The following is a 26,084-nucleotide window of genomic DNA, read 5'->3' as shown; positions in this document are numbered from 1 at the left end:
GAAAGTTGTTTAAGAATTAGCAACATTGAATTCTAGTAAAGAAGGAAGAGCCTGATGTTGTGGGTAACAAATGTAAATCTAATTTTACAAATTTTTTTTTGTTTAGAGGAGATAGCTGATGGTGAAATTTTTACAGAATAAATATTAAAATGAAGTAACGTGCTACAAGAAGTAACGAACCTGAACAAAGAAATTTTTCAAGAAATGAGAGCATCTTTGAACAGCAAAGAATAATTAAACTTATCTTTCTTTCAATTAAGTGTCAGCCTAAATTATTATTTTTCCTATTACAGAAGGCAAAAGTGAATAATTGTTAAGCTGAAAAACATTTATAACTGACTAGAAAAGAAAAACATAACAAACATAAGAAAGCTTGCAGTTAGTTTAACAGTAAGGTAACAACCTTAGTTATGAGGACATTTCATGAGTATTTAAAGAAATGTCTTTTGTCATTACATAAGAAATAACTAACTTTATTCTATATATTTTTTCGTTCCATTTTGTCCGACAATAATTTACTTGTAAAATTCTGCATGTTTGTCTGCTTATAAACAAATAAATCAAGATGAAAGCAAGAGATCAAAGAATTGATGGAAGAGGACCAGTAAATTTTCTTTTAGCATAACCCTAAAACAGTCATACTACCAAGCCCAATAAGCTACTAGAAGGTACTAACACAGTAGCCAGTACAACTCCCATGTTAGCTTTCCAGCAATAAGAGATAAGGATAAAGTATAAGAAAAGGGACAGCGTGGAATATAAGTAAGCCGACACATTTATAATAATTAATTTTCGAACAGGTGAAGGACTTTGATTTATAAACCAAATAATATACCAAAATTTAAGTCAAATAATATTAATAATGGTTCCTCCTTTGAAATGCAGCACCTTGAAAATCTATAATACTAATTATTCAGAATAAAATTTATAACGTTTACAGTAAAACGTTTTAAGTAACAGCATTTAAATCTCTATATTAATAATGAGTAAATAATGTCTTCTGAAATTTGTAGGAAATTTTATAAAAAAGAGTTCCATAGTAATTTTAAGAAACTACACAAGGAAACTTTCTTAGAAATAATAACCAGTCATAGTTACAGCTAATCAAGGTCAACATGGCAATATTATAGGTAATTAGGTGATAACTACTGTACAACACTGTATAAATAAGCATTTCTAGCAATATAAAACATGTAGTATATTTACTGTCTATAAATATAAGTAACTTTACACTTAACTGTTTATGTTTTCAAACTTTTAAAAGCATGTGTGACCAATTTGCATAACAATGTATACAAAGGTCAAAGGGTACTCAGTAGAAATAAATATAAAAGAAGAGGGAGCAAGCACTTGGCCTATTGCCTAGGATTAACTTTGCTTGCATTGAACTGGCCTTAATTTACACTCTCATATGCTTTTTTTTATTTTTTGAACACATAAGTGACGTAGAATCAGAACACTATATTTATGTATAGGTAGCCTTGTGGTCTATGCTTGTTTCACTTGTTATATTTGTTCATTTCTTGTTGTTGGTATGCTTAGTCAGTGAATTACCAATGCTTGAAATTGATGAATTAGCATTCATTACAATGTGCACATATTGCCTGAACTAAGGATGATTTCTAGCACAAATGATTATTTAACAGTAGAACCCAGTTTAACACACCTTGAACTGTGTGAAAAAATCTAGAGGATCTATCTAACTGTGTTGATGAGAGTTAGTTTATAGGATCCGAAATAGAATAAAAAGTAAATGTTTAAAATGTGTTGTAATTAAATAATACATGAAGCTTTAACTGTAAGGCAGAATATAGGTTAAATGAGGCTTACCAGATGTTTCAGCAGAGTGGCCCTGAAGAAGCTGAAACATGCTACCACATGCTTTAGCTACTGCTGCCATCTTAGCAATAACTGGAAGGTTGTGAATAACAAAGGACACTTCATTCTTCTGGTACTTGGCTAAATTTTGAGCATGCCCAAGCAGGCCAAATCCAGTTACATCAGTTGCTCCATGCGCATTATACTTGTGCATCAAGCGTGCAGCTGTTTCATTAAAAAATTAAAATTAATAAATAAATAATGGTTTCTAAAAAAAAACAAAAAAAACTGAAGGTAAAGTAAATTATAATATTATTAGCACTGCAAGGTAGAGAGAATAGTGAAGCACAGGTTACAGTGAATTGAAACATACATTGATAGTAATGAGTCAAACAGCAACAGCATTCCAGCTTACAGCTAGTGAATCAAACATGTTTTTTTTCTTTTTAATTGATGTACTGTTCAATGAGCTTCACTCTATGCACTGCTGCTTCCACTATGATCAAATGCTAAGTACACAGTGCTTTTTAATTATTTTGACCTAATTAAATTTGTTTGATGATTTAACAGCATGTTTTATCAATTATTTACTTCAAATATAATTTTGTTAATTACCACAATATTCTCAATTTTATTATAAAACTATGCGATTGTAACTATGTGATGTAAAAATTATGTTAATATAGCAGTAGAATTTATTTTCATGGTTGCTAATCTATAAATTTCTGGTAATCAAAAAGAAATCTGGTAAGAATTTCTCTCGTAACATGGATCATTAACAGCTGCTAAACTCTTTAGGGCTACTTATACCTTCTTCAAATTTGATATTCTGAACTACTGATTGTACATGGACAACCGTGAAATGAAGTTTTATTTTACAATAATTACAATTATACTGTATAAAATTAAATTTTTTCTTTTTCTTATTTTACAAGTGGTTTTTTTTTGGAGTTAAGCATACTTTTAGGGCTAAATGCCCTTCCTGACATTAACTGATTTAAGTCAATCAAACATAAATACTTATAAAATTGATATCGATTGAATAATGGTCAAGCAATAAAGATACAACCAACATGTGTTTACAGAATGAAAACAAATTGAAGAATTAGTATAGTAGAGTTAACTTTTTGAATTTTTTTGCTGTAGCTTAATGTCAAAACAAAGTTCTTGTTCACACCATTAGAATGGCATATCTTGTTAATAAAAGCACGTATTTGCACAATCATTTGTCAGATTTCTTATTTAAAAACGACATTAACCCATTCTGCCACTTTGACGAGTCTACCTCATCAGAAGATGACACCTTACGACACTTTGACGAACGTTACTTGCCATGTCATAATGCTGCCTGACCATCTGTTCTTTTGACGCATATCACTCACTGCATGTTTTATAAGAAATATTAGACTCTACGTAGTTTATGCTTTCATCATTGGATGGCAGTGGAAGTCTATTCTTTGTATGGAACAAAATAAAGATGTAAAATTGGGGAAAAATGTTTAATTTTTGACGTCATATTTCAGCTACAATATAAATTTATTTTTATTTATTTATACGTTAATAATAAATTTAGATACAGAAACAATTTAAACATTTTTTTTTAACAAAGCCATGGCCATAATATTGGTAACCTGCTGAAATTGCCAAAACGACATTCATGTGTTTGGTTTGTTTATGGTGTTGTTGGTTAACTTCATGTTCGTGTTATAGCTTATAATCTGAGAATTTTTTTGCGGAAAAATGTCTCAATATTTATCAGATTTTCACATTGAGGAATTACTTTTAGAAAGTGATAACAATAATGGTGAAGATAATGTGGCATGTGGAGTGACAGATGAAGATGAATCGGATGATAGTGGTAGTAATACTTTCAGTAGTAGGAAGAAAGCAGTTCTGTGGAAATTGAAAAATGTATAAAACTTGTGATAGACACTTGCACACCTAGAGGCAAAGCTGTGAGCTCATTTTGTTGAAAACATTCCTGCTACTGCTAGAAAAAACCATCAAACAAAAAGATGTCTTCTTTGCACAAAAGAGAAGAAGTGAAACTGTGTGGCAGTGTGAGAAATGTCAAATTCCTCTTCTTGTCCATAATGTTTGAAAAATTTTCATTCAAAAACAAATTTTTAAATGTAATTAAAAACTGAGTGTAGGATTAGTTATAAGGATTAAGAGAGGAACTCAAGTTAGGCTAATTTACATAGACTCACTAAATATTGAACAAACACTTGTTTTTAGAACAAAATTGAACATTTTTAAGAAAAATGAAACAAGTCGTTCAAAAGTAAGGTTAAGAAAATCGTTTTATGTATTTTTTTTTTATTAGATTTAAAATATGAATTTCTAGTATAGCAAATAAAGTTTTTTTGTTTTTTGTTTTTTAATTTTTCAGTGTACATTGTAGGCTGAATAAGTTAATGAATAATTTAACATTTCCAGGAGATCTGCAGTGGAAAAATGTTACAATAATCACAATACAGTGTCTGCTTGTTAACTTATGACCAATGTTGGTTATTAATATGAATAAAAAAGATATTAAAATTCGATTTAAAATAAGTAGTTTTATCTTACAGAATGTACAGAAGTAGATTTGATTGAAAAACTTTAATGAAATCATGTATTATATAAATAGCAGAATTGCTTTTGGATAATGTAATTACATTTTAAAATCAAGAATAGTTTATATGTATCTAAATTTATATTGTGAATGATTATATTCTAAAATTTTTATAAAATATCATAAGTAAAGAATTATTAAAAAATACTTCTGCAGTTTTATATCAATTTGAAGAGTTTTTTTTAAATGAACAGTTAACAATGTTTCATTAAAAAAATTTATCATCTAGTTGAAATAACCAAATGACTTTTTAAAAGTTAACTCTGAAATTTTCATTAAAAATAGTAATTATTTTTTAAAGAAAAAAGAATTTTAATAAAGGTGTAAAATACGAACAATGGCTTTGATTAATTAGTAATAAACAACTGGATCTTTCATCGGTGTTCACAAGCTAATTTATTATGATACAAAAATAAAGTCTTAAATTAGACCCACCGATTCTGTTTAGCCTTGCCATGGAGTCCATGGACCTCTGATAAGCTTTACGTACATCTTCTTCAGAAACAACCAACTTGATGCGATTCCAACGTTCAGGTTGATCTAACCACTGATGAGCATTGACTGCTACTTGAGTTCCTAATGGTTTGGTGAGCACTAAAACATCTCCGATTACAGCATTATCTGGCCTGTGCATTACAATAAAAGATGATAATTACAAGTCCAATAATTTTTTTTCTGATACAGTTATAAGCAACATCAATGTTGCTTATGCTAATTCCAGTGGATAGGAATCATTACATTACATAATATGGGCTAGGCTGGGATGATATTGTGATATTTGTGTGGATCAATTTGTTTTTAAAGAGTATGTGAATAGAGATTCTTATTAACAAATGTTGGAAAGATGGTTAATACCTCGACTTCAATAAAGATGTTGTGGAACAAGTATGAAAACTGAGATTTAGGGCTCCAGCTCATTTTGCTCTTCAAGTGTGTGATTTCCTAAATAATAAAAATTCCAGCCTGGTGGATCTGCCATGGTCAGAAGCATTGCTGGTTCCATTGCAATTACCACTACGAAGCCATGACCCTTCCACACCTAACAACTCTTTATTGTGGTGAATAGTCCAGGCCTATGTATGTCAATGTTGATACACAGCAAATGAAAAAGAGCATAACTATGCGGAGGAAACCTTCTAAAAAATAAATAACACAAGATATGCTTTGCAACATGTCAAGGAGAACATGGTGACATAAGTCTGCATATACAGCATGATGGTGTACATACAGAACCATTGGCTACATGATTTATTCACGAATGTTCAAAATATGTACCAGTCCACAAATTATATTTGTCTGGGGGGTATTACGATTTCTTGAACGTATATTATGTACTACATACTTACATTTAGTTTTAATAAGGTAACAATGAAGTAATTTAATATATAAACTATATGTTAAAAGTAAATGATAAGGTTACAAATTGTAACCTAATATTGTAATTTAATATTTACTTAATCTTTAAGACTGTTTGGCTCCACTCATCTATGAATTTAGAAAATATTAGAAATTTGTTCACCATTTTATTACAAATTAATGGATGTAACATCAAGGAAATATTACAAAATTATTTCTTTTTCAAAGAATACTAATATGGCAACAGCAAATGACTTTTGCATTGTGTTGCCTCTGTACTGTGTCCACTATTTAGCAACAGTTTAACTTTTTTAATAAGGGTAGCTTACACAGTTTTGAAATGGTTCACAATGCAATATCCATAACTTGATTCACATAGTCTATATTCGCCCTTAAAATTAAAAATTTATTAAAACTATCATATGTTTCCATAAGCCTCTTTCAAAAGAGTCAACACAATCTCAAAGTTAAATAGGAAATTTTTAAGTGTAGGTTGAGCAGTAAAGTTTGGTTTACTAATTAAACATTTAATGCAATGATTTTAGACTACCTCTGTATTTCCAGGATTTAAATCCAAAGGAGATTATGTGGGAGACTGTGAAAAACTATATTGTAAAAAAAAACTAAGATAACATAATAAAAACATCTGTAATAAGGTCAACAACACTACAAACTATTAAGTTTATCATCAACAAAACAAAACAGAGGTGTTATAGTTACTAATGATTCCAATGAAAGAACTTGAGCTGCACCACTTCCATTACTATAAAAAAAATTAAATCTTTATTCCTAATTAATGAATTAGCAAAAATTTATATTTATTGTAATAATAATGCTTTAGATAATAATATACCAAAAGCAGTAATTCATTTTTGAGTAATAAAAAGTATCTATATTAAAATAAAAAGTGATTTACTCTTCACCCATCTGCTCTTTCCAGCTTTAGATAGAGGAGAAAAAACAGAGCAAAGTTAGGTTGCAAAATAAATATAATCAAGATTTTTATAGAGAAGCAAATTTTTTATCAGTGTTTTCTCCTTAATGCCTCAATCAACTTTTATTACAAAGTTGTTCAGTGGTGAAGAGGAAATAATAACTGACCACAGAAGCCAAAAATCTATGTAGATTTAGGAAAAGGGAACATTGGTGGAGTTCTCAATTATCCCTTATTACAGGTTCACCTCACTCCCAATTTGGTTTGGAAACTTTTCACTGTATGTATACATACGTAGTACTACATTAAACATTTTTATTTGTTTCAAGTCTAAAAATCAGGTTCCTAATAATAATGCTGATTTTCCCATATAAGTTCAGGTAGTATCCACTAAGTAAAAGAGCATTACCTAATACAAACAGAATATATGAAGTAATCGAATTGGATTACAAGAATTATTTTGAAAATACTGACACGATGTACTCATTCGGCTGACAAACAGTTGATGCTACACCTCCAATAACACACCAAGGATTAACAACCGTCTGTCCTCCAGTGATAGTTGTTCCGGCTTCTAAGGCCGAATCCTATAAATTTTAAGAATACAAACAAAATTTTTAACCTAAAAAAAATAACAATGCTATGTACAGAAATGAATAATATAATTTTAATACAGATGCTTACATATAACAAAATCTATAATGGCCAACACTTTTTTTTCTATCGTTACATCGAAAAGAGAAAAAAAAATGCTTCACCCTTTAAAAGTTCTATTCACTTATGCTGAACAAATAAACTCGATAATAGTGAAAGTTGACAACAGCTTTAAAGCTATTCTATTCTGCGGTAACTTAATTTGTATAATGCAACAAGTTAAGGTCAACAAACATAATATTTAGCAATTTCATTTTACTCTTCTGGCATATTTTGTAAAGCTTTAATACTATATTTATAATATGCTTGCAATATGAATGAATATCTAGAATATGATTAACAAAAGACACCACTGTCTGATCTGTTGTAATTTTATAAAAAAATTTATATAAAAAAAAAAATTAATATATATTTTTTTCAGCCTCTACAAGGTAAAAGAAATAGAATCTAGAATTAGAGTATCTAATTCTGTACTTTGCGGAGGATGAAAAAATATTATATTATACATAGTTAATTCATTTGGACTATACAAAATTTAATCTTAATAAATTAAGAAAAAAAAAAAAATATATATATATAAACCAGACTGAAGCCTATTTTAGTTTATTAAGAACTTGTTTAAACAGAAAGAAATTTGGCACTTACATTTGAAGAAAAATATGACGTAGTATTATATATTCTGTCTAAGCTCTATAATTTATCAAAACAATTCTGTACTATCTGTGGTTAAAATATGGACTTTCACCTTATCCCAACAAAATTCCAGGCGCCAGTAATTATTTTGATAATAGTGTCTTTAAAATATATCTGCCTAACGAGTTATAGAAATTAATTTTTAAGAACAGTAATTAAAAAAATCGGTTGTCTGTGAAATTAGAATATTAAATGGTTTTTTTTTTGTAGTTTCTGGAGAATATTCACATAAGAGGGAATAAAGCACATCATGTTTCATAAAAGCCTATTAGAAAGTAAACAGTGTTTAGACATATTAAATTATAATTTGAAAAAATTATTTTTTAGAAACATTAACACATCAATATTTCATTAAGCAGCATATGAAAATATCAAACTATAAAAACTATACTGGACTCTGACAATACATACTTTATTATCATGAGAACTAAAACAAATATATGCATATATTTTTAATAAGTTACATAAAAAAAGCTAAGGATAGCTTTAAAATTAGTTCATAGCTAATAAACTAAATAAAAAAAAATTAACAGACTACCTTAGATGTAACTATTTAATTTCATTATAATTATAGAAAAATACAAACACAAACAATTTTTATTATTGGCAATTAGTGCATATATACATATACAACAGTAATTACTTAGAACAGTAAATATATGTATACATAAGGCTATGATCAGTTTTATTAATATTTTAGTATATATTAACATTCTTAAAAATGTTATATAGAATTACTTATTAATTTAGTTAGTTTTTTTACAATTACAATGAGTCACTGATAAGCAAGCAAATATTTTATGCTGTAACTGATAACCGTATTATAATTTGCTTGAAATAATATCCTGTATATCTAATAAATATGCGTACTGATAAAATGTTTCATCAATAAAATAACAGAGTGCCTATTTGTATTTAATAGGAAGGAATTTATATTTAAATGTTCAGTCCAACACAGTAGCTGATGAATGTAAAAACAAATTCTATTCACAAATAGGAAATAAGTTTTCACACTGTTCTTTTTTCTAACAAATCTAATTTAAAATATCGCATTTTGATTTTTTATCACACAACCTGCTGTTAAAAAAGTTACACATGTATACAGACACAAATAACAGTATAAAAACATCTTTTTCTAGCATTCCTCTTTATATAAGATTTCTTACTTTATGAGTTTTTAATAAAATAACATAAAACAGAACAGACTTCATTTTATATATATATTACTTATATACAGAATGTCCTTTAAAGGTGAGGCCAAACTCTAGGAACTGATTCTACTTAACGTATTGATGAAATTATGTCCAGTGAACATAGGTCCTAAAATGCATATTTTTCTGTTGCAAAATGGCACAAAATGCCATATTGTGTTTTTTAACCTTTTCCCATCACAATGACCCACGGTTGATTAGTGCTCTGCGAAAATATGTTGGTATCTGATTGCCTCTCTTCATAGTCTTATGCTAGCCTCTTGTGAAAAAAATTTCAAAAAATTACAGTATATTAAAGAGATTTAACAGATTCTGACAAAAATAACTGTTATGATTGGATATTTTTTATGCCTGTAACAACAACAAAATTGAAACAGCACAAAAATTACGATAATTTAATTGCAGAATTTGTTTTGTGCATTTCTACCGCATTTTTTATTAGCGAAATTTTTATTTTTTGCTTTATGTTTATGAAACATAGTTTGTTGATTTAAAAAATAATACTTTCGGTTGCAAATCGGGCAAAACATGATGAAAAGCCCGTGTCATAAATCACAGATTAGTAACATATGTTAGTATAAGTGAAAGTAGATTCAGAAAACTACGTTTTATAAAAATCCCCACCACTCAAGAGACTATTCAGATTGACAAAAAACCATTTTTACTGTATACTGTTATTCATTACGAATCGATATGTGTTACATGTTTACCGATATCGTTTGTCTGAAAAGATACTTATAGACCTCAAGTAAAAGTGACGTATTTATGACCACAAATTCCTTCTTTTTTTTTGTTTGCCATATATCATAATTTATTATTTGTTTCAATACATCGATATGTTGCTAGTAAGATAAGCTATTTTTGTAAATAATAAAGAAATCCGTAATCCTCATAGCAATTATAATACACAAGTCATACACACAAGCACATTTCTGAGAAAAAATGGTCATATTCTTTCCAGTCTAAATAAAACATTTTACATCGTATAAACGTCGTTCAAATTGTATAATAAAACTGATTCCTTTGTGAATATAAAAAAAAAATAACTGACTTAGATGCCATATAAAATGATTTTATAACAGCGTTTTAAAACTGACGCCGTACATAACCAGTTCCAAGGGTACAACATGTTCTGAAAAGGTTACGAAAAAAATAATTTTACAAGAATGGTTGGAGATAACGCAATAAAATTTTTTACTTTATTTAAACCAACATTTCTTAATAGGAAAAAAATAACAATATTCTTCACAGAAAAATTTGAAAATGGTGATTGTTTCAATTTTTCAATCTTAATATCTTAGGAATTATCAAATATCTTACATTATCAAATTATGTTATATTACAAAAATTATGAAGCATTTTTTTGTGAACAAAATGACACCTTACATAAAAATTCAACAAAAAACAACAGAGTTATTGCAAAACATAGGCCTAAACCGATATGGTGGACATCTTGTTTTTTTTATTATTGTGGTTTCTGATTAAAATTGTTAATTTTAGCAATTTTAATGTGTTGTTTTGTTCACAAGAGAATGCTTCATAATTTTTATAATACAATAAATTTTATAATAATTTGATAAATCTAGTAATTACCTAAGATATTTAAGATGAAACAACCACCATTTTAAAATTTTTCAATGAAGAATATCGTTATTTTTTTCCTATTAAAAAGTGTTAGTTTAAATAAAATAGAAAATTTTATTGTGTTATCTTTAACCATTCTTGAAAAATATTTTTTTTCTTAAAAAACACAAAATGGCAGGCAGACAAAAAAATATGTGTTTTCAGACCTATGTTTACTAGACATTTTTTCTTAAGTATGTTAATTATAATTACTTCCTGAGTTTGGCCTCACCTTTAAAGGACACCTGTATATAATTTTATTGAAATTAATCTTTTTAAGATTCATATTACTCCTATGTACTGTTAAATGATATTTTAAATTCTATTAATATAAGTGCAGAATACTGAGATGACATATCTTATCTTAATTTTACCATGAAAGTATTTTTGCGGGATCTCTCAATTTTATATAATTTTTAATATGCAGTTTAATTAAGTATTTCAATCATGACTGAGGATGCGGGATCCTGCAGAAGAACTTTCATGGTAAAATTATGGTAAGATCTCTCTATGGTAGAAATTATGTCAGATCTCAATATTCTGTTATATTAATAGAATTTAAATTATATATATATAAAATATAAATCATATATATATATATATATGAGCTGTGTTTTAAAGTATGGTCTGTTTTTAAATAAAAACAAAATTGAAAAATAATAAGCACAAACTTTACCACTTATGCATCATAAAAACAAATTTATTTACTACTTCTCTATGTAGCTGCCTTCAACTCTCAACACATTTTTCATATTGTTGAATTACAAAACTAGCTTCTTCATTCTCCAAAAATTTCTGCTGTCAGCGACTTAAACCAGACAGTAACAAACATCATTTTTCAATTTGTCATTATCGTCAAACCTTTGTAATGCAAAGCAAGCCACAGTTTAAGGTGAAGATACATTACTGGTAGCTTAGTCAATGGATGATTGAAGATTTTCCTTTGAATATTTCTCTAATTGCCTCACAATCACCTTCCAGAATTCAGAACTTATGCCGCTGGATCATTAATGTCTTTCAATATAAACCTTGTTAGTGCAAATCAATTATATTTTTATTATATGTAATTTATACAGATTTAGATACTTTTCATTTATTTCAATATCATATTATTAGTAACTTATTTCACACTTTTGAGGTTAATTATGACATACATGTACAATTTTTATATTTTAAGGAGTATTATATTAAAGTATTTTATTTAAATTCACATTTAAGTTACATCTTTAACAGAACTGAATTAACTATAAATACATCTTTTACTGAACTGAATTAACTAACAACAGTATTATAAACACAAAATATATATTATAAAACAGCTGTTGAACTTAACTAGATTCATATTTATATGCCTTACATAAGTAAGAAGAAAAGAGTTACATAGTTTGTTTATCATTAATAAGAAGCACATGAAACTGAACAGCTGCAACTGCATTGTCTGCTACTTTGTCTTGATGTTTTGAGTAAGAAATCCAGGTTTCATCTCCAATACCAATGTGATCAAACAATTCATCACTTTCATTTATATAACGCCGTAAAAATTCATGTGCTGCAGCAAAATGTTTTATTTGTATATGTAGGTTAACATCAGCATCCATCTGGCACACAGTTTTTTATAGCTGAATTTTTCATCAAAACTACATAAATCAAAGATTGTGAAACATCAAAGACAATTTTGAAATGGTAAAGCACCGGTTTTCTTTGTTTTTTGATCAACTAATTTAATCAAATCATCTATTATCACCAACAACTGTGGTTGCTAAGTTCTTCATCATTAATGTTCATCCGCCCTTCTCAAAATGAATGGCACCACTGTCTTAGTTTATCGCCACTCATAATATTTAGCCCATAAATGCCACAAAATTTGCTTGTGAATTTCTGATCCAGAATTGTTTTTTGTTACAAAAAATTGGATTACTCCTCATACATCGCATCTGGTGAATAATGAATTGTACCAGTCGTTATTAATGAATGAATATAAACAACCAATAAAAAAAAATTGCTTAACTATTGTTGGCAACAGCCTAGTTAGTATTGATTGAAATAACTGAGCCATGCAAGCAAATAGCTTGGTTTATGAGTCATGTTTTTATATATGTATAGATAAAATATTCAAATCAATGAATTCATCTAAGTGATAAAACAAACTTAAAATTTGCTATGTATGTATGTATTTATTTGTAATTCATTATGTATGTTTTTAAAATATAGGTTCTAATGTGTCTGAATTTTTTTTCATCTTAACATACATGCCTCTTATATTATTTAACAGATTTTTCAAGAACTTCCATTAGTTTCTTAAACATCATTGAATTTAAAAAAAATATATAAATAAAACACTAAAAAAAAAATGTTTGTAACTTTATTAGTCTTCTATATAATTTAACTGTTTATCAATAATTGTTATAAACAGTGTGCAGCCTGCATCATAGGCACTGTATATATTAGGTAATAAAGCCCTCTGCTAATAGGACACTATACTGTTTAATACAGACCAGTCAATAGAGTACAAATAGGACTGAGTTTGTGACAAAACTATTACCTGGAAACCGATTGTGGGATATTTTGAAATGTGATTTTTAAACCATGTTTTTGTGAAATTTTTTCTTTGTTTTTTGCTTATAAAATGAAAACCGTTGAAGCAATGATAACACATTTAACACAAAAGTTGTAGAAAATTGCAAAATCTGTAAAATGAGACCTTATGCATTTTGATTGATGTATTTCCCACCAAGAAAATCCAGAAAAACTGCTAAAAATGGTATTTTTTGTGAAAATGTCAAACTCTTTTGCTTTACATTTGAAGCATTGACCTTTGGTGAAAATATAGGTAATGTCTTATAGAATATGTGCAGAAGCTGGATTTTGTTGGTTGCATACTTTCTGCACATTAGACATTCTAAATTTTTCATGCCATTTCTTACAGCATTAATTCTACTTATGATTGCTTAAATGAGAATTTAAAGATGGATTCGGAAACTAGAAAAGCTAAACAACAATTCATTAATTTACTTCCAGTCGTTTAAATGATGAATTAGTTCAAAATGCACCCAAATATGAAGTGTTATATGCGAGCACGCTAAGTGAGGCAGTGGTAGTGGGGGTATACGGTAGCAGGAGGGAAGTGAAACAATGCGCTCTGATCAAACATATATCCTCAAACGTATACCACCACTTCACTTGCATTTTAAACTAATTAAACAACATTTAAATCGCTGGAAGTAAATTAATGAATTGTTGTTTAGCTTCTCTAGTTTCCGAATCAATCTTTAAATTTTCATTTAAGCGATCGCACGAGATAGAATGAATCCTGCAAGGCATGAAAAATTTAGAATGTCCATTTTTTACAAAGTATGCATCCGATAAAGAGTCCAGCTTCTGCATACATATTCTTTAAGACATTACCTATAGTTTCCCCACAGGGCCGCCAATGCTTCAAACACAAAAACAACAGAGTTGAACATTTTCATAAAAATTACCATTTTTCCAGATTTTCCTGGCAGGAAACGCATCAATCAAAACACATAAGATCTCATTTTACAGCTTTTGCAATTTTCTACAACTTTTGTATTGAATGTATTATCACATTGAGCCAATGGTTTTCATTTTATAAGCAAAAAAATTTTTTTTTGCATAAAAACATTATTTCACCAAGTTGCAAGTTAAAAAAATATGTCTTCATCTACGAAACATACTTCAAAAACCCTATAATAGGTTTCCAGGTAACTATTTTGTCATGATAAGCCCTGTTGACTGGAATAGAATATTCCTCTCTAGATACGGGCTTTATATAAAATACATATCAAGCAAAAAATAAAACAGATTAATTTCTGTGCAGTCAGATGACAATGTATTTTATAATGCTGCCAATTTAAGAACTAAAAATAACCTTTATTTTGATCAAGAAATTTTGTCCAATTTAATGGCCCTAGCACATAACCTCCCAAAATAGCATTTAATTAAATGACGGTTAATGCTTGAGGGGAGAAAAGAGATCATTTATCAAAAAGTGGAACTAAATGAGGGGAGAAAAGAGATCATTTATCAAAAAGTGGAACTAACTAGAAATAATTTCACTGAACATTATGGAGACAATAATGAGGGTATTTATTTTGTCACTTGTCATCAAACCATTACAGGATCCCATCATCATGGTGAACATCATACCCTCCTACAACAGCCAACTTCCTTAAGAAAGACTGACACTAAATATGGACAAAATTTACACTATATAACATGTCCCCCTAGAACTAAAGTACATCCAGTGCTATTCCAATAACTGACAGTGGAACCCATATTATTGGTTTATGGCAATTGTTAATTTTTTAATTATAAAACCAAGATTTTCCAACTGAAATCATCTTGTAGATTTTTCACGATCCAAGAATTCACACTTAAGAATATCAATTTATTAAATATAAGAAACCTTGAATCATGATCTGTTGTAGTTACCAAACCACTGGTTTGTGAATAATTATTCACATTACATAATACAATACGAACTTCAAACCTTTGTAACATTTTAATAGAAGTTGTGACAACACAGTACACATAAATCCAATTTAGGAAATAAAAACTCACCTTGAAACCTCTCATTATCAAAGGCATTACAACATCCCTTTCTTTTTCAGTCATTTTTGTTGAAACCCCAAGTAGCATTAACATATTGTCACATTCAGTCACACCCATCGCATACAAATCGCTTAACACATTTGCACATGTGATCTTTCCTATTAAAAAAACAAAATTAATAAATAATATTAATAAAAACTAAAATATTTTCCATTTTAACTGATCACTATATCAGCCATAAAAACTAAAATTTTTATATTATATAATGAATTGTAGAATACATATCTTTGTTAATGAATTTATTATAGAAACAAGCAATCTGTAATAATCTGATTGATACACTGGGTGATAAGAAGGTATATAGCAACAAAACTCTTTAGCGATAAGTATTTTCTTCAAAAGAATAGTTTATATCTGGTAATCTCAAAATAAATGATGAGATCACAAACATTAGCATTAAAAAATTTGTTCTGACTGAGTGAGACAATACTGTATAACATGAGTGACTTCTCTTTATGGTTTTCATGCAACTATCATTTCATTTCTCGGGTAATGGTAATATAAAATACATTAAACAGAAATATTATTTCACATTTCTTCCACACTCTTCTACCCCTTTTAAGAGCAGCAATTTGAAAAGAACACCTGCCTTTTTGTTACTGGGACTTTCAGTTATATGCATACTGTTTTAACTACTTGCAAAATTAACAGAAATTGAAAAATAAGATCATAAAATTAGTTGATTTTCAAAAAGTAAAACATTTTTAACATCTCTGAAAAAATTATGAGGGGGAAAAATTATCACAGGGGAAGGTCCGCCCTGAACACCGTGGTTGGAGTGTGCAAGATGACAGAGAGGATTATTAAAACTGGTGGTGGCAGGATGTGTTCTGGCGATGTTGGATGTAGCATTTCTCACATTATCATTATGTGCTCCTTGGAGACTCATGGTGTTCTGGAGTATCTGTGTAGGATAGTCTGGTCATACCTTACAGGTAGTAAGATGGTATGCCAGATCCAGAATGGACTAGTTGAACATGGTCTCGATAGGGGAATGCCACAGGGGTCGGTCGTTGGACCGACTCTCTGGAACCTGACATACAACAGCGTGTTCCGGGCTACCCTTACCCCAGGAGTCATGCTTTATGGCTATACTGATGACCTGGCAATGGTGATTGATGCCCTCAGATGGAGAGAGGCTGTCACTAATATACATGACTCTTACTTGGCAATTAGGGCATGGATGGAGGATGCCGGGCTGGAGCTACAACAGGAGAAAAGGCGGTGGTAATAACTGCTGCTAAAAGGCCTACTTTCACACTTACGCTAGAGGGTAAGAAGATTGCTACAGAACCTGCTATTAAGAATCTTGGAGTCTGGATAGACTTCAGACTCCGTTTTGGAGTTCATGCCATTGAAGCAAGTGCCAAAACGGCATATTGCTGCGGCTGATTGCGGGCCTTCCGCCAAATAGAAGTGGACCTCTATTTCTTCAGAGGAAATGTTGATGCTGAGTTGTGACCATATGTTCACGCCAAATGAAACACAGGGGATCCTGTTAGAAGGTGAGGAGAGCTGGAGCTGTGGAAGATTTCACTAGGAAGGTGATGGCAAAACTACATGCTGCAAAGGAGATGTTGGAGGGCGCCGAGTCAGACAGGCTCACGGCTGAGCACGTTGGGAGTCTCCTGAGCATCTGGAGGTCACCTTGATGCGATGAAGCCATGGGTACTCAGTTTGTGGTGCCCAATGGCATCTCTCGCTGTAATATTGGAGATAGATAGTCTCAGTTTGGTTAAGTACTATTTTGACAGTATTGTTGGGTGTTTCTTGTAGCTTTATTGTGTTTCACAAGTTTTGTCTGTGTGAGTGTGTGTTTTGGTGTTCCTTGATCTATTGGCATGTTTGTTTATCTTTTTGTGTTAATTTGTTGTTTGTGTGACATTTATATTTTGTTTTGTGGTGAGTGTGTTTGTTTTGGTGTTCCCTGTTGTGTTCACAGTGACTGATTGTGTGTGTGGGCATTTCCCCCTTCCTGATGTAATGCCATATATAAGCAGTTTCCAGGAGGGCTGTTAGAACACATACACACTTAATAACATCTTGCAGAACCTGTTAGTGAGCTCAACACTGCCTTGGCGCCCATAAATAGCGTTCCTCTACCTCTTAAAAAAAAAGAAAAGAAAATTAATATACCCAGTAATGTATGCTAAGCAGTAGGCGATTGACTGAACATTTTTAAAACCCTCGTGATTAAATCTTCTTTTGATGTTTATAAGTTAAAAATCTCATTGTGATACGGCACTGAGGGATTTTTAATGCCTAACTTCATTAAATTAATTGAAAAAATTATTTTAAATAATCAGACAAGAATTAAGATAAAACATAACTTATTGGAATATGTTCAGCTTATATATATTGGAATATAGCTTATATAATATTATAATATAATACAGCTTATATATATTGGAATAGCTTATATATTTTGGAATTGTTTTACTGAAGTTATGGAACTTGAAAATCACATCCGAAGTGTAAAAAAATCTATTTCAGTTTTATAAAAATGTAAATAACAGATAGCCAATTAATAAAACACTACATAAAAGAACAGCATTTCATCCGATAGTAATAATTTTTTATGCTTTTCTTTTTTTCCAAAATTATGCTGCTTCAATCTGAGGTGTTTTCTTCTTTCATTAGCCAAACTGTAATATTAAAATAAAGCAATAAAAGTTAAAGCCAATCAAACTTACCCATCATATATGGATCCTCTACCAGTGGATAGAAATAATCTGTTGTTTGAACAAGGGTTAAACCACCATGGCGTAGTGGTGTCACAGATGAATCCATACCAATTCCTGCAATATAAAGAATACACATGATGAAACTGTGTAATGATATTATTAGAGCTAACAGTGATCAGTCATTTGACAGGTTTAATGGTATTCTCTGTAAGTATAGATGAAGAATACACCGAATCAACTTGATTCAAAAGAGCCAACAAAATTTCAAATAGACAGCTTTTAATGAAACCATATACCAAAATTCTTACAACAAAAATGCTCGGAATATGCAAACGCTAAATAAAATAAAATAAAACAAAAATATAATAAACCCTGAAAAATTTTAAAGACCAAAGCTATAAATAACTAAAATTAAGATCATCATTAAATTCTGCCATTTGATTTCATGAGAATTTGCTTGCTAGGATGAAAGCCCACTGTAATCTAATGCTGAACAATCTGTTAATGGAAAAATATAGAGTTATCCACTTTAGTGTAGCACAACGCGTGTATTTAGTGTTACCGCAAGAAATGTGCTAACAACCAACAACCATAACTGGATATTTTAAGTCCCTGTTCACATGATTCAAAAGATACTCCTCTAGCAGCTTGAAACAAAGAAAACCGACAGTAAATTTATTATTTAAATAAATATGTTTTTTGCTAAGATCATCATAATTTTTATATTCATTACATTTAACTACCTTTCTTAGCTTCGCAGTAACTAAATCTTTTTCTGTGAAAAGTAAATATATGTATCTATCTTAGCTTTCTCTTTCTGTTTTAGCCTCTGGAACCACCATAAGGTATTACTACAGAGAACGAATGAGAATGATCTGTACAAATGTAAAAGAAATGTAGTTTTACACTCTCAGGTTGACTATTCCTGAGATGTGTAGTTAATTTAAACCCAACCACCTAAGAACATCAGTTAATTGAAGCCCAACCACCTAAGAACATCAGTTAATTGAAGCCCAACCACCTAAGAACATCAGTATCCACGATCTAGTATCTAAATCCATATAAAAGTTAGTGCCTTTACTAGGATTTGAACCTTAGAACTCTTGACTTCAAAAACAGCTAGTCTGTGATGATAAGGTCACCACTAGACCAACCTGGCAGGTCATCTTTCTTAGTTTTAGCATAACTAAAACACACATGAAGCTGAGAAAGGTAGATAAATGTATTTAATAAATAAAAATAAACCAGTACTTTAACTTTAGCTTTTCCTACGAAAAAGTAATCCAGAAAGAGAATATATCACAGGTGACTAGCTAGACATGGGTTTGCTGCATGCATTTAAAACTGAAACACCAGTCCACAGAGTAGACATCTTACTGCCCATACAATTTTTACCAAATTTTTAACAAGCTTATAGCATAAGACTAGAACAAAAGATAAGACATTATTAATTACAAACTGTAAGTGCTTCATAATGCTCAGCCATATATGACTGTGTAGGGGGGGGGAGTCCCTTTACACTAATTACAAAATTATTAGGATAGGTGCAACTTAAACAATAATAAAAAAAACAAAATGATGTTGTGATCCCTTTTGCCGTTAATTCTGGAAACAAACACTCGTCGATCATTCTCAGATAACTGATTAACTGCGCCATCAAAAAAATAAAGACCAAGATGTTCAGCTGTAATCCCAGCCCAAATCATAACAAGAGGCCAATGGTGTTCCATTTCCAAAAATAAAGTGAGGATTGTCTTTTGCCCAGAAAAAACATTTCAGTTACAAGAGCTTCGATAAATCGCACACTTGCCTGAGAACATGATATTCTTTTTATCATTTGCTCTCAGAAAACATTCAATCAATAACTGACATACATAAACACATCAACCATGGTCACTGTCACTTGAACTCTAACTGTTGCTAGACGAAAACATTTAACTTTCAAGTCATTCCGCATATGGTCTCGCATTGTCAATCTTGGAGTACCTAACTCTGCAGAACATTTGCGCACTGATTTCATCGCCATTGTTGAACCAATGCTGTTGATGAATCACAGCAGCATATATCTCAACTAAAGTGCTTGAACTTCCACCGGGGCGCATCAAGAATACTTCCCCATTGCACCCATGTCAGTAATGTTCGTTGTGATGGTAACAATTTCCCAAACACACAAAGAAGTCATTCATAATATTCTACAATGTTTTACCAGTGTGTGGACATTTGTGGACCCACACATAAGCTAACAAACCTTCTTCATTAGTGAACGCACTTTTATCTACCATCGTTCAAAACTCGACTATGACTAAGGTCATCCCACCATGACGTACCCTCCCCTACTTTTTCAACAGCAGTAGAGCCCAATTAAGCTGGATTTATTACAGTGTAAAGGGACTCCCTGCCCACATAACTTGAGCCCTTATCCTATCATTTTGTTGGAAACAAATAATCCCATTAGTCCACATTTAGCACCTAGTAATAAAAGTTACAAGATGCAGTATGATCCAACATCATTTGAAAGGTAGTACAATAGAGGCAAGCAGCTTCCTTCCACAAAGGGGGATATCCTTCCTTTGTAAACTGTTACAATAACTGCCTCAATAATTATGGAACTATAAAAATGGCAATTATAGAGGGGGAAAACCTAACTGTGCTTTGCAAATACTTCAAATAATATTTTTAAAATGAATAACAGTACAATCATATTCTAAAATTGCAATAACTACTTATTAAATTACAATTAAGATACAATCATATTTTTAATCCAGAAATTAATCATTACTCATTCAACTCTGCTCAACATGAGTTTTGTCTAGAATAATAGTTAATGCAGTGTATCTAATAATGTTTGTACAAGCTAAATAAATAATCCTACATACTCAATATTTAAAACATGATTTAAATTTTATTGTCATGGGCAGATTGATTAAAAATAATAGTAAATATGCTCATAAATAATATTATGAATAATGGAAACTTTATTTCTAATAACCTACAATTATAAATAATTATATAGAAAAATTCAAACAAAAAGCAACAGGCCTTAAAGAGCTTTACTAGAAATCCAACTGCTCACTTTGCCATAGCTATCTTTTTCACAAGCACTGAATTAAACAGCATGTCATAAATTGCATTCTACAAGTTCAACAGTGAAACTGTTGAACTTCAGTTCAGAGATTGTGCAACCAAACAGGAAATAATACTTCACATTTCTAGCAGATGAAGTCAAACTGACTTAAATGATGATCATAAATAGGTGAGTTAATGTTCTGATAGATCAGTCTGTATGTTCTTTGTCAAAGCAATAAATTTACAATTAATAGCACTAATTTCTAATGCAATACTGCTTAGTTACAGAGAGAAAAGTGGATTACATACAACTCTGAAATCTGTTTAGGAACAAGTAGGTAAGAGGGGCTCATGGAGGGTGGAAATCATAATATATTGTATTTATTATTTTAAAATGGAAAAACAGAGACTGCGAATGAAGCAAACCAAAACTTGCTAGACTCAGTCAACAAGTTTTCTCAATATTTTTATCTTGTTTTAAAGCAAGGTAATTCCTTCATTACAGCAGAAAAAGGGAATTTCACTTTTATCTATCCTAAAAAGATAAAGCATTCATCAGTTGGAGGAATACAAAAAAAAGGAAAAAATTGCAACTTTAATAGAATGATATCCTTCAAAAGACAAGAACTGGCAGGCCAATCTTTTATTGAAATTAAACAATAGTCTATGTTAATTTAAACAGACAACTGCATTGTCGGGTGAACAATAAAACTTTGTATTTTACACTATCATTTTTTTTTGCAGTAATATTCTGTCACCAACTAAATCACATTCCATACGATAGAATATACATTTTAGCAATCTATACAAAAGTGAATGTGCTTTTGCTTCAACGGTTTTATTTTAATTTGTGCAAATGTCTGGATCAGTGACCAGTCACTGTTTGTATGCATAAACAATATAATCTGCTTTAAAGAACTTGATGACTAAACAAAGTAATTTACAGGACAATCTTAACAATCTCTATGTCTTCACCTGAATATATACTAGAAATATACTTAAGACCTGCCCTCTCTTGATTAATATTTTTAGTGTTTATTTAAGATGTACTTTACACCCAAAAAAAAAACTATGATAAACAAGTTAAACCCACTCCCTTTTAGGTAAAACATTTTTTAAGGGCGTTTGATAACATCCTCACCCAGAGGGTATAATTAAATCCCCAGGATGCACTAATATTAAAGCAAACTGAATTGTGTAAAACTTGCATATAAATTAATTAGGAAATTTCAAACAGATCTTTCCTACTCCCACCTTAAGGGCAGTTTTTTTGGATTTACATATTGTGGATGAATTTTAGTAAAAGATTTAAGAGGAGTGGGGACATATATTTAATCAAATAAAATTTGAAACTATCTTTTCAATGATTTTTTTTTAAATTTTGATTGAGGATTCCCTTCCCAGAAATAAATAAGATCTGATGGTGGAATAACAAAGTGGTTTAGCTTGTTAACGATACAACAATCTTCTTTTCAAAATAACTCTATTTCATTAGTAAATTTTTTTCAATCTGATAGAATTTCAAGAAAAAATGTAATATTACTGACCAAAAAATGAAATTCAACAAAAAACATCACAAACACACCACACTTTCAATAACTGAGTGGAAACATTTTTTAATAACTTATTTTTGTTAATTTCACATAAGTTTAAACAATTCCTATAGTAATTTTACTTTTTTATGTCTAAATTTATAACAAAATACTCCTTTTTCTTTACATTATTAAGTACATTTCAGTTAAGTTAATTCATTCTTCACTCTTTAATTTTATCAAGGTAAAGAAGACTGGACTTATTTTTTCCTCTAGATTTCTCCATTTATTAAGTAAACATCCTACATCTTCAGTTATTTATATATAATTTTTCATTTAAAAAATAAAGTCTAAAAAACTGTCATGTAAATTAAACCTATAATCCTATGGGAGTGATAGACAATTACTTCTAGTCTGAGGTACTCCAAAACTAAAAAAAAAAAAAAACATATTTCTGGATATTCATCTCTTCTCGGTATAGCTTCAGATTTGTTAAGCCAGGTTTTACTTGCATCTTACTAAGGACATAAAGCTGGGTTACAAGTATCAAGCAACTGAAAAGTGATAAAAAGTTTTCAGGCTATGTGCATAAGGCTTCACCAGCTCCTTTGAAAAACTAATTAAGCTGTATATTATTCTTGAATGGCCTTAAATCAAGTAGTGCACAAAATGGTATAACTTAAAAGGACTGTATCAGAATGGACTGAAGTTTTACGATTAAGGTTTAAATAAACTTTTTAACTTTATAATATTTGCTTATAATGAATTCAAGCAAGATATAAATCAGGATAACAATGTAATAAAAAGAGATAAAATTATATATTATTAGGCTTTTAAACTTCAATTCATTACTGAACTACATATGTATGTACGCAAAACCAAACTGTATAATGAACTTCACACAAAAAATTAAAATCAGTACATAGATGGGAAACTTATTTCACTTGTAGACTTGCATCCATATATTTTTGAAGTTTTAAGTACCAGAAATTGTATGATAAAAAAAGGTTTATTTTCCCTAATGAGATATTTTTGTTTGTTTCTAGCTTCAAATTATGCACTCACTTTATACTATTATGCATGAATAAATTTCATAAAAGTGTACCCAAATGTAAAATATCAAATAAAATATTGCAATTGTGACAACAAATACCTTTACAACTGTAAACATTTTCCTAGTACGGTTACTGCATAATGCTACCAACCAACATTTACATTAATTCAAATAAAGCACGCGTACCTACAACTAGAGATACACAAGAAAACAAATCGTAACAAGGTTCCAGTTTCTGAATTACAACTTAAAAATAGTGCAGTTATCAAATTATTTTACCCTACATAGGCTGAATTTCAGGATTAATTTGAAAATGATCACACCGTCCTGAAGAGTCTTATTATGATAATATTTCACAACGTAAATAAATATTTACTTACCGATACGAGGAACAGCCATGTGCAAGAAATGAGAATGTTCATGATCATGGGTATTATTCTCGTCTTGCTGAAGTCCCTCCAGAAGTTTCGAAAGAACCTCCTGGGGGACTTTACACCCTCATCCTTTTAAATCAGCAAAACGAGTCAACCTGAAAGTGGCATCTAAGTCATGTGCAACAGGATCAAACGGTCTTCTTAACGCCAAGGCATTTGGATTTCCTCCGATTTCTAGCTGCACGGTAGCCAACCCTTCCTGGGTAACACAGGCTGTCTGGAGATCCGCCATTGGTTGCGACTGATAAGAATAAATAATAGGAAAAATGATTGCAGCTGATAAATAGAAACTATACTACGAAATTTTGTAAAGCTTCTGCCTCAACACTGTAAAATGGCGTGAATATCACGTCACACTAAACGAACCCAACGCGCAGGTGCCTGATGACGTCTTACCAGTTTCAAACGATGCCATTGGCGGAAAAAGTAGTTGAATACATCGTTTACAGTGATAGAGTGAAAATAAAGTTTTACTGAAAAGTAAAATATATTCTACTGATAGTAATCAAATGTCTTATACAAATTGAATTATTTTCAAACTTTTTTTGTTTATGCAATTAATTGAGGAGAACTAAGAACTAATAAATTTTTATAAACTGAACAAAACCTTTTTTTGATGGAAGATAGGGAAAAAGAGACAACCATTTCGGATGTATAAATCACAGTTGAATATAATAGTAAAAAAATATTTTTTTTCGTAACGTGGTATGTAATACTGTAAAAATTTTCGTCGAGTTTTTTTTTCCATTATTTACTACTATCAGCTTTAATAATGTGAGAAAAATATAATTTATTATTTTTCTTGCTACATATATATAGATATATATCGAAAATATCATACTAAACTATAGATGTCGTTGGTGTAACTGTCACATCGCATTCTTTATTTTTTATGTTATCATTAACGAAACGGGTAAATATAGATAATGTATTTATAATACTACTAAAAGGTATTTATTTTTAAACGAGTTTGGTTTGGTTACTGACCACTGGTACTGTATAAATGGTTAACGATTCATGAAAGTGGCTTTTACGTTAATATGAGAAATTTAATTTTCAAAATCACATACACTATGGAATAGATTTTAAAAACGGTATCATGATTTACACTAATTTAATGTTTGTAAAATTGACTCAGAATTTTCTGTATTAAACATATCTTCACTCACCGGTCTGCAATTGATGAATGTTCTTTTTATTTTAAAAGAACAAATTTTGTTACCATTTGATACATGTCTGGAGTACATACTAGAATGTACCGTTAGTGTACGTTTGGTTGGAGATATTAATTTTAATACTTCAGTTCAGTATGGATTTCAAAACTGTTAAGGAGATAACTTCACAGTCCTCTGGAACCTGTCTGTAAGGAATATTACACTACCATTTATGTTTTGACAGTGTTGTAATACGTTTTCCTGGAATTAGTGTCAAGGTGATTGACATTTTTGTTACAGAATATCATGGTATCCATGTGAAAGTTTAACATTTAATGGTGGGCAAGGTGATATCTTTTTCATAACATCTAGAGCAGTGCTGTCCAACCTTTTCACAACTAAGGGTGCATCTGAATGATCACAAACGTTGTGTGGATTCGATAGTGTGAACTATCTTCACACTACTGCTACTAACAAAGTCAATAATAATTATGAATTATAAGAATGATGAAAACATTTGAAACAAAAATTAATTATATTTACTCACCACATAATTAATGTGAAATTTGACACTGCATGCTCCATGCAATTTAAAGAAAATCTGGTATATAGCTGGAACAAG

At 30.2% G+C, this 26,084-nt stretch overlaps 1 protein-coding gene across 1 annotated transcript in view; it reads right to left on the bottom strand.

Moving 5' to 3' along the window:
- Positions 1-24,667, bottom strand: part of LOC142323433 (inactive selenide, water dikinase-like protein) — a 29,621-nt gene extending 4,954 nt beyond the window's left edge. Inside the window, exons 1-6 of the mRNA XM_075363040.1 lie at positions 24,255-24,667; positions 18,232-18,336; positions 15,488-15,636; positions 7,200-7,312; positions 4,871-5,061; positions 1,831-2,043 (exon numbers count right to left, since the gene is read on the bottom strand). Of these exons, the coding sequence (XP_075219155.1) occupies positions 1,831-2,043; positions 4,871-5,061; positions 7,200-7,312; positions 15,488-15,636; positions 18,232-18,336; positions 24,255-24,540 (1,057 nt within the window). The 5' untranslated portion in view covers positions 24,541-24,667. The remainder of the gene's footprint in view (positions 1-1,830; positions 2,044-4,870; positions 5,062-7,199; positions 7,313-15,487; positions 15,637-18,231; positions 18,337-24,254) is intronic.
- Positions 24,668-26,084: the final 1,417 nt, after the last annotated feature.

Source organism: Lycorma delicatula, chromosome 4, assembly GCF_047948215.1.
Source record: "Lycorma delicatula isolate Av1 chromosome 4, ASM4794821v1, whole genome shotgun sequence".
Classification (NCBI taxonomy): domain Eukaryota; kingdom Metazoa; phylum Arthropoda; class Insecta; order Hemiptera; family Fulgoridae; genus Lycorma; species Lycorma delicatula.
Note: the sequence above shows the minus strand (reverse complement) of the source record. Positions and strands in the feature narration are given on the sequence as shown.